The sequence below is a fragment of the Lotus japonicus genome, chromosome 2, assembly GCF_012489685.1.
Source record: "Lotus japonicus ecotype B-129 chromosome 2, LjGifu_v1.2".
NCBI classification, from domain to species: Eukaryota; Viridiplantae; Streptophyta; class Magnoliopsida; order Fabales; family Fabaceae; genus Lotus; species Lotus japonicus.
Window position 1 is genome coordinate 8,470,044 of NC_080042.1, and position 10,468 is coordinate 8,480,511.

At 34.0% G+C, this 10,468-nt stretch overlaps 1 protein-coding gene across 2 annotated transcripts; it reads right to left on the reverse strand.

Moving 5' to 3' along the window:
* Positions 1-70: 70 nt before the first annotated feature.
* On the reverse strand, positions 71-5,008 carry LOC130737512 (type IV inositol polyphosphate 5-phosphatase 9-like). 2 transcript variants are annotated; one of them, XM_057589301.1, is made up of 8 exons: positions 4,711-5,008; positions 4,442-4,617; positions 3,972-4,079; positions 3,417-3,711; positions 2,329-2,513; positions 1,360-1,468; positions 652-809; positions 71-539 (listed from the first exon to the last, which is right to left on the reverse strand). In XM_057589301.1, exons 1-8 carry the CDS (start codon positions 4,729-4,731, stop codon positions 299-301), a joined length of 1,293 nt encoding a protein of 430 aa, XP_057445284.1. In that variant the 5' UTR covers positions 4,732-5,008; the 3' UTR covers positions 71-298. The 2 variants fall into 2 exon arrangements, with proteins under 2 accessions (XP_057445284.1, XP_057445283.1); XM_057589300.1 differs by having other exon boundaries at positions 71-548.
* Positions 5,009-10,468: the final 5,460 nt, after the last annotated feature.

Sequence of the window (10,468 nt, forward strand, 5' to 3'; positions counted from 1 at the left end):
AAACTTGTCCGACGAACAAACTTACAAGAAACTAATTAAGTTGAAGAGTTGATGCTTCAAACACAAGAAATTACTTGGCAATTATAGTTTATTGATGTACAGCCACAATCCACAACCAACTTCACTGTATTCTTATCAGCCAAAAAAAAAAAACTTAACCTCTGTCATTGGCCACATGTTTCTCACGTCCCTTCTGAATTTCCTCTTTAACTTGTATAGTCTTATAAGTTGTAAAACTAACCATGTGTATTTACAAAAGAACACCAATGATTTTTTTTTATAGGCCACCAATGATTTATTACCGGTGGAAACTTGCTTGTTTTTGGCATACAAACTCATCATGAGTGGGGGAAACTTGAAAGTGATGAGTTTTAATTTTTTGAAATCTTTCTGATAGAAACAAGCTTGGAAAGTTTTTTATTGCTGCTGAATCCCTGACTTGTGCTGTAAACAATGCCTTCACAGGCCTGTGGTCTGACAGTTTTGATTCACTTCTAGCATACTCAATTTGCTTTAAACCCTTGCCAAACCATATAATCCTGTCACACCTAAAATTGATCAATAACACCAAAATACAAAAGTTTAATTAGATCTTCGTCATGTGATCATTGCTTATACATGTATACTGTGTGATATTAATGTCTCGTATACCATGCTGGTGATCTCTTCTTTGCTGCTTTCATCTTTGCATGGTAACAACATCCATAGTACAGGTCTGAATTAAGACAATACTTGTAGGTTGGGGCGAATTCAATTGCTCCTTCATGCCATCCTCTTAACAGGTTTCCACTCACTAGCTCCATTTTTAGCTGAAATTTTCATTCCTTCCATGTCACAAATTGCAACAAGTTTTTCTTTTCTCATTTTGTAAAACACACTCGATATTGGGGGCGTATTACAAAGAGGAGTTTTCAATATGAGACTTGAGAGCATTAAATCCTAACTATACAACCATTCATATAGATGTATGATATTAAAGATTGTTTAATTGCCACATAGCTTTCTAAAAAGTCACATAATTTGATATTTAATCTTAAGAATTTATAGTTAGATCTGATTCAACATTCACTTCTCCTGTCTCTTCTAATAATAAGTACTCTCATCCATATCAGGTGAAGGAGTTTCTATTTGAGAGATTAGGCATTAAATTCTGAGCTCGCAACCATATATGGATACTTGAGATTATATTTACTTAACTGTCATATAACACTTTACAAGTCACCCGAATTTATTTTTTAATTTTAATCATTCATAATTAGATTTTTAAATCAGGATTTATCTATCTCATCTCCCACAATAAAATGTCTTTAAGTTTTTCTGAGACTTCTTTTATATATATTGATAGATAGATATTTATACCTGATCATTTTCTAATAGGGAATCCCAGTCTCTTCTTTCAATAAGTAAGCGTGTCGTTTCTTCTGGCAGAGAAATTCTGTAATTTAAATCTCCAAGCAATATCACATGACTGCACAGCACAATTCATTGGTTATAATAATGCAACATGTTAATTAGTATATTAATAAAAGTGATATAAGAGCAAGTCGGCAGAAAGTAAATTCAATTTGATTATTCAGTAAATAAAAGAGGTCAAATGGTTTTATCTTTTCAATTATATTAATGTCTATAACCACAATCGGTTACCAGTTGAAATATGCCTCTTTAAGGTTTTTTATTCTTTCTGTTATCTTGTTCTACTTTAGCTTGTTTTATTCTTTTTGGTTCTTTCTGCAACGTTTTGTTAGTCTCCCTGTCCCACTATAGCAGAACAAGTTCATTACAGCTTCTCATAGGTGATTAATTATGATTAAGATCATAATGTAAGTTTTAAAAATGAAAACCAGCAAAGAACAACTAATATTTAAGTGTTTTGGCTGCATTCAATCTAGTAGGACAAATTCAAAGCTGGAAAATACCCACAAAGATACCTCATTGCGCAAATTAATGGTTTTAACAGTAATAAAAAATGAAGAAATACACAAATTACATATTCAATATTGGCACCTTGTTTTCATGATTTGTTGGAAAGGAGCCTAATAGTTAAAGGAAAATCAAAAAGCAATAATTGAGACTGATTGGTTGGACGGTTTCAAACAATTATATAAGATTTAATGTATATATAACTCAAAGTCCAAAACTTCTTTACACTAATTTTCAAATGTTTACCTCGTACGTTAGAAAGTATAATACATTTTAATTTTAATTAAAATAATAAATCATGTAACCGTTTAATTTAATGTGGCATGAAATGATTGAATGTTAGTATAAAAAGTTTAACATAACAGTGCATGAAAATTAAACTCATTGTAAAATTATTATAGTACTTACTCATGATCAAGGATCTTTGCAGGTAAATCTAGCAGAGGACCTCTAGGAAAACTTGTCCTGGAAAATATTTCACCAACATTAGAGTTTCTATACTTCTCATCCCCCTCTCTTCCCCCAGAAGCCAGATGACTGCACACAAAACAGAAGCTTGTTCCATGTAACAGAAATCTCACAGATACAGAACCCTGCAAAGTTAGAAGAGTTGCAACAGAAAGGAGAAAAGTTAAGCAAGAAAAATAATTTAAAAACAAAGAGGATTCCAACGTAACAAATAAGATGTTAGCTTTTAAGACAATCATACACTAATCAATGGTTCTTTTTTACTTTCCTCTTGTAAAAAAAAAAAAAAATACACTAAACAATGAAGTTTGATGTTGACAATGTCATTAACCAACAACTATCCAACTAAATGTGTGGTGATTCACGCGTGAATGATTTTATATTATATTTTCAACCGATGAAAATCTTTTGTCCCACTTTTCTGCCTCACCAGTGAAATTTTGACATATCACTCAAAAACGATGGGGTGCTGTCGTGCGGATGTTACAAACTTAAAACAATACCTTTTCTAATATTAACATGACAAAATCGTATTAGTGGGAGAAGATATTGGGCCAGATGATTTTGATCCATTTTTGACACGCCCAACAAGCAAGAACCCATTGGGGTTAAAGCTGAGGCCAATTCTATTTTCCTGTCTCACTAGTGAAATTTTGACACATTATCTTAAAAAACATGGGTTGGGTGGTTACAAACTTACTATGATACATTTTCATGGACATTACAAAATCTAATTGGTGGGACAAGAAATGAGGTAAGATGACATAGGTCCCTTTTTAACACTGCCCTCAAGCAATAACTCATTGGCTTAAAGTGTGAGGCTAACAAGGATTGAACTTTAGATAACTTTGTTATAGAAGCTCATTATTAACTATCCCAAAAACTTAAGTTAGTGAAGAGTAATGCTTGATTTTATACTATTCTTGTGACAGACAATAATGAGATGAGTGGTGAAGAAATACAAGTGTGTTTCAAGTGCTAAAAAGTAATATCAACTAAGTAAGTGGGGTTAGGTTAGGTCACCTCACCTTGTTGCCTAGGAAGCCCATGATGCCACAGCCAACACATGAGACACATGGATGCTGAATGAATGGATGAAGGTCTTTCCGTACCCACACAGATACCAATAAACCAACCATTTGCTTGCTAATGATACAATTAAAATCTTGTGGGGCTCTACACTGCTGAGCTGGATTTCCTTCCTTATTATCATGTGTTCTCTTGTTCAGAGCTTCTCTGATTAGAGAATTCCATTTTGTAGAGATCTTGCTGTTTTCAGACCCCAACACACTTTTTGCTTTTAGAGGCACAATCTCTTGAAACCTGATCATATTGTAAAACAGTTAATATAAGTATTAATCAAGCATAAGACAGATGCTACATGCATAATTCATTTCCCTTTCTCATCTAATTATAGAATGATTGGAACGGCTCTTTCACCAGAATCAATTCTAATATCCAGAAGCTAATCAGAGAAGTTTAATTTCTTTCTAAAATTGAATTGATTTTGGCTTCAAAATCAATTCTTGAAAGATTTCAAAACATGTATGACAGAAATCCTGAAGCTGTGATGAAGACAGTACCCAAGGACATAGATGTCAAAAGGCTTGTTGCAGGTCTCCAACAAATCATCCATATTCAATCCTTCGTCTGGTGAAATTCCACCCACATTCCATGTGCTGACAAAAACCCTTGAATGAATAAAGAAAAAATAAGTGTAGAGTGATTAAAACAATTAAAATCCAGAACAGAATTGAACTCAATCAAACATGCCTAGCAGCTTTTCTGCATGTGCTGCAAATAGTAATGATTTGTGTACATCCGCACTTTGTAGACATCCCGAGTGAGATAGGAAGAGAAGAGAGATGAATAATGAATGTGGTATATGATGTGATTTGATAACAAGAGAGACATAGAAAGAAACATAAGGTGTTTATAGGGTATTTATATATTTTGTTTGAGTGTCAAAGTATCATTATTGTGATGCTGCAAAAGAGTATCAGATAGATAGAAATAAAAAAGGTAGCAAATAAGATGATGTTTTTCTTCTTACTTGTACTTCTGTGAATCCTGGTGATTATTAAGAATGCTTTTAGTGCTCAGAGATGAGTGATCATGGCTTGTAATACCCAATAAGGGTTCTGCATAACTTGGATAATCTGCTATGAAATTTCTGCTTCCAATTTGCTTGTTGAGGATCTTGTTAGCCACTAATATAGGCCACATGACCTATATAGACAAAAGAAAACTATGTCAATAAAATCTTGTAAAGATCAAATGAAAGTGGAACATAGGATAATGACAAGGCTAGGGGGTACTTACTTCTGCTAGTATTCCAGGCATGGTGAGAAAAATTGATTAGATAGACTATTAATTCCAGAGTAATAAAGGGGAATTTTGGAAGATATAATGCAGAGGAAGAGGGAAACTCTGAAACTTCAGAAGGAGGGAGAATAGTTTTAATGCGACGTTGTAATGTTTGTTACATTACTAGCTGGTCATATATACATTTCAGTGTAGGAACATTTTATTGAAGAGTAGATATTTGAAGGGTGAGATAGGAAGAAAACATTGGTCTTGATGTAGAGTTGAATTCTTCTGTTTGTTGAAGAGTAGATATTTGAAGGGTATAGTATGTTAATGTTTTCCAGATTTAAATTGTTGAAAATGGGTGCAAGTGGGAGTGTGGTCCGTGAAAAAAAAATAGGCAAGTAGCATAACTGATGACAAGTAATTGCCCCAGCAAGTTGCCAAGGTTTTTGCTTACATTAATATTTGTTTGCATGGAAAAGGAAGGGAATGAAAAGAAACTCTCATTGGTTGTAGAATAGAAGATATATAATGTGTAAATAATTAGAATAACATATGTCGAGATCAAATAGGGTAGCTACTACATAATTAATAGAGGGTTTAGATGAAGAATGTGTAACTATTTTCATAGAAGTTTTTTATGTTGTTTTTTATGTTGTTTAGTCTCCTTGGGAATAAAGAATGGGACGAAAGAGAAGATAAAGTATCCTCATCTTTATATATGTAACAACAAATTAAACCATTTTCTCCACGCTCAATCATAATCATAATAATAGAGTTATATTCTTGTAATAACAATATTGTTAACCTCAACACATACATATTTTTGTACTTATAATAACTAATCACTTAGAATGAATGATAAAAGGTAATTAAATTTTCTTTTGGCACAAAGAGCAAAACAAGAGAAAAATGACGTTACATCCTCGAAGAAACAACTACAATCACTAAAAAAAGCTAATTTGTGTATGGCTGATGCTAAGTAGTGTATTTTTTTTTGGTACATTGGAAAGATAAATTGCACCCGTCAAGAATCGATCTCTGGACCTCCCCTACCCAATTCATATGTCTCCAGCTCCTACCACTTGATGCTAAGTAGCTAAGTTGACGCTAATATTTATTTCGTATCAGCATGGTGACTCACATTAAATGACTTGAAGTTAATGATTTAATATTAGCTACTGTTAGAAGTCTCACATTGCCTAGAGATGTGGTCAATCAAGTACTTATAAAGGGTAGAGCAACCCTCAACTCTTGAGCTAGCTTTTGGGTTGAGTTAGGTCTCTCTAATTCTCATATGGTATCAGAGTTTATCTTAGATTCATTTGTTGTTGAGACTCGATCCCTATATTTGGGTCACCTGTTGATGTTAATTCCACACTTCAGATGTCCAACCCTAAGCGTGAGGCGGTGTGTTAGAAGTCCCACATTGGCTAGAGATGTGGCCAATCAAGTGCTTATAAAGGGTAGAGCAACCCTCAACTCTTGAGCTAGCTTTTGAGTTGAGTTAGGTCTCCCTAAACTAATAGCTACAATGGTTGATGCTATGTTTAGCGGCGGTTTAACTGAATCTAAACCAAAGCATCCCACTTGGCACTTTCACTAACGCAAATTCAAAAAAATTAGCATCTGTTACATAGAAAGTCAAATTCACAATCAGCGCTATAATTGATTTTTAATGCAAAACTGGTGATGAGTTACAATCATTTGCACATAGTCAACAAATTCAACAAATATTCATACTCAAACCCAGAAAATCAAAACAACCCAAAATCATCGGATGTGGCTTCAGATTTTGTGGCTCTCAAACATCACAAACAAGAGTGAGAATGAATTGAAGACTTGGGTATCACAATTTAAATTTGGGACTCATTAGTAGGGGTTAGGGTTTCATCTTCATGATTGAGATCGAACCATTCCTCTTACCCTTGTTCTTCTCTTCCCTAACCCTTCTTCTTTGAATTATTGTGTTGTTGTTGCTCCCTCCCTCGTCGCTTTCTATTTTTTTTTTTTTTGGTATTTGGACATGGGGATTTATGGGTTTTTTCTTTTCTTTGAAGATTATTTTGGATTGATGATTTTGATCCTGAACCCATTTATTAGAGAATAATTTTTTGGAACTATATTTTGGTTTTTCCTGGTAGTAATGAAAAAAGATGATGAAGAATGTTTGAAAAAAGAGATGAAGATGATGAAGTTCTTGGTATATTTAAGGTTTAAGGACTTCGTTTGCACCATAGGAAGTAGGGGATCAAATGTGTTTTCAAGTCAACTTCGTCTCTCTCCTAACAAGCATTCACGTCATTTAAAATGTGTGATATCAGACAAAAACGTCATAAATTAACGGAAGGAACAAGAATGTTGATAGAGGATAAAATTGAAGACTAAGAATGTTATTTTTAAGGTCCAAGAGTGCTATTTATTCCTTGATGTGTCTCAGAAAAATAGATCCGGAAATAGTTTTTGTGTCTAATCTTGAATGTTAAGGTAGCGTTTGGTAAACAAGTAAGTAGGGAACGAAACATGATGTATGGGTTATGTTTTCTTTTTGTCGTGTTTTTAGGATGGAATGGAACAGGATAAAAAGCTACTGAAACGGAACACTTTGCTTCCATGAAAATTGGTGGAATAGATGGGAATAGAACAAAACACCCTCTTTAAAACTTACATGGTAAAACATGCCCCTAATTTATATTTGAAATTTGGCTTAAATAAGCTTTAGGTCCCTGAAATTGTAAAGGGAATCAAAATCAATCCCTAGAAATTTTTTGCATGAAATGTTGTCCCTGAAAAAAAATTAATCAAATTGAGTCCCTACGTGTGTTTCAGTCTTATGTGGCTTGAAATTTACCTTGTTATCATTTTCACATGGATTTCTTATTTTTTTTAATGCATATGTGTGAATAATTTTAACAAATTAAAATTAAACCAAATTAAAAACCTAATTCTCTTCCTTATCTCCAGACTGCATCTTCTTCTTCTCTACTCTATCATCTTCTTCTTCCCCTTCACTCTCTAATAATTATGACTGCACCACCTCTCTCCCCTCTCTCTTCTTCTTCTTTTTCTCCAAAATCACGCAACCTTCTATGCGTTCTCGCGCTTTAGGGTTGTTATCTTTGCCTCTATCTTTTTCGGTGGAGGAACTCAGATGAAAAGACCCAGATCTGGAAGAGACCCAACTGAAGAAGATAGGGTTTGTGGGTTTGTTGTGTTGATTGTTGGTGGATGAAAATGTACTCGTGGAAGTTAGAGACAGACCTAGACCTAGAGGTTGTTAGTGGATGAAGATTTTGTGTTCTTGGTGGGTTTTGGGTATGCATGCCTTTTCTTCTTCTTCTTCATTTTTTTCGTTCATGTTCATATGTGATTTTTTTTCAAGTACAGATCTTGGTGGGTTTTGAAATTCTGGGACACGCTCAGGACATATGTTCTACACATGTCTTGGATAACGCGTACAACATATGGGACACAGAAATTCCAGTTCAGTAATAACAATAACAAAATTGTAAAGATTAACAAAGAGAATTGGTAACTCATTTTGGTGCAACCTCACTTACATCTGGGGTGTTTTCACCTAAGAAAGAAAATCCACTATTAGTAATATTGGTACACCCAGTCTTAGATGAACAAGTCCTTTGTTCAATGTCTTCCTGCCTAATACTTAGTCCCCCCCCCCCCTAAGTATGGGACATCTCTCACTTTCTCACAATCACTGCCACAGTGATTGACCTTACAAAAAACAATACAGGTTTGAAGATATTACAACTCAACTAAACAAACCAACTCTATGTCTAATGAATTTCAATGGAGGCAGTAGAGTGGTGTACAAAATAACACAATAAGGACTCAGAAAACACAACCCTAAAGCACAATTATTCGGTGCCCAAATAGTCCTTTAACAGTCCTTTAATAGTCTTTCTTCTGCATGCCTTAATCTTCAATGGGTTGAACGAACAAAGAGTCCATTAACTAAATATGAACAAATCGTGTTGTCAAAGATTTGATCTCAAACATATTTTCTCCACAAAAACAAAAGCAGCAACAAATAAGAAGATTTGTTCACATAATAAAACAATCACCTCATATTGAATCTGGAACAAATCTTTTAAACCAGTAACAAATCTTATCACATAAGATTTGAACACAAAAAGATATAATCTTCTACACTTTAAACCAAATCAAATCTTCTTCAGTAGATTTGATTACACTTGATTTATTTTCAGATATACACACGGAAGCTTCTTCAACAACCCTAACTTGTTGATCACGCCAATCAATCCAATGCTTCTAGAATAAACACGCAACACACAACAGTTAAGCAGGGGTAAATGTTGCACCAGATGCTCCAACATTTGGTCGCACATCTTGACAGATAAAATTTCTTAGCTAAAATGTGGACAACTAAGAAAATAGGAACAACAGGTTTGATTTAGAAATGAGTATGACCTAGAAAGTTTAAACCTTGTTTCTTCTCTTCCCCTTTCTTATCTCCCTCTCCAAGAATCTGATTTTTGTTGATGGATCTGATTGAGCAGGGGCTTAGCTTTTAGGGTTATTGGTAGTGGTTGTTGGATCTAAGATTGGGAGTGGTGGTTGTTGGGTCTGCAATTGGGGTTTAGTTGTTATTCTTTTTGGTTTGGTTTTGGGGATGATGATGTTGTTTGGTTATGGGGATTGGATACAGTGATTCTTCTTCTTCTCATTTTTTATGGGTTTAATTTTATTATTGCTTTAATATTTTTATGCAAAACCAAATAAATAGAAGTTGCTAATGGAACGTACTTCCTCTTGTTGTTGAATGGATAATGCTAGCAATTGTTTTTGCTCATCAAGAGAATTTTGTATGATGCATATCATGTCCTTGGCTTCAAGAACGGCAGTTTTAAGAAACTATAAGGAAGCAAAAATCAACATCGTAGGTAATTGTTGCAATGAACACTGGACCTAGTAACCGACTTTGGTGAGGGAGTACATGCTGTTTTTCTCTGGATTTTGTTAATCTCATGGTAGCTTTATGCTTATTCTTATTTGGTTTTGAGGATTGAACAAGAATTATGAAGATGAAAATTATTTGTTTAATTTTGATTAGAGATTCATTTAGGTTTTAATTTTTTTTTATACGTAACTTCATGTGTTAATAAAAGCCATGGTGGAATTTAGACATATGAATTAAAAAAAATCACGTGGAAATAATGACAAGGTAAATTTCGAGCCATCTAAGATTGGAACACGCGTAGGGGACCCAATTTGATTAAAAATAATAATTCTCAGGACAACATTTCATGTAAAAATTTTCCAGGGTCTGATTTTGATTATTTTTACAATTTCAGGGACCTAAAGCTTATTTAAGCTCGAATATGAATTGTTTGTGCTTATGTGAGAAATAATGTCTTTAAAAGGGCAGTTATCTGGTAGAGGCAATATTAGGCCTCAATAATGTTTGGACGTCTATGTACGTGACATTACGAGCGTTTTGACTGTAATATTGCCAAGGTAATGTTACAACGACTTTTTAGGTCAAAAATTCCCCGACAACGGCGATGAGTTGGCAATTCTCCACGTTGATAACAATTTCGCGGGCCACATCATATGAGGAGGTTTTGGGTGTACTTAGAGAATATTCCATGGGGAATATTCCATTTTCTTCCTTAGGAGGATTTTATTTAAATAAAATGGGGTTTATTTAAATAATAAAATGTATTTAATTAGTTTTAACCTATGGTTTATTAAGTAAATAATTTTGAAATGTTATGAATATTCGGATGCT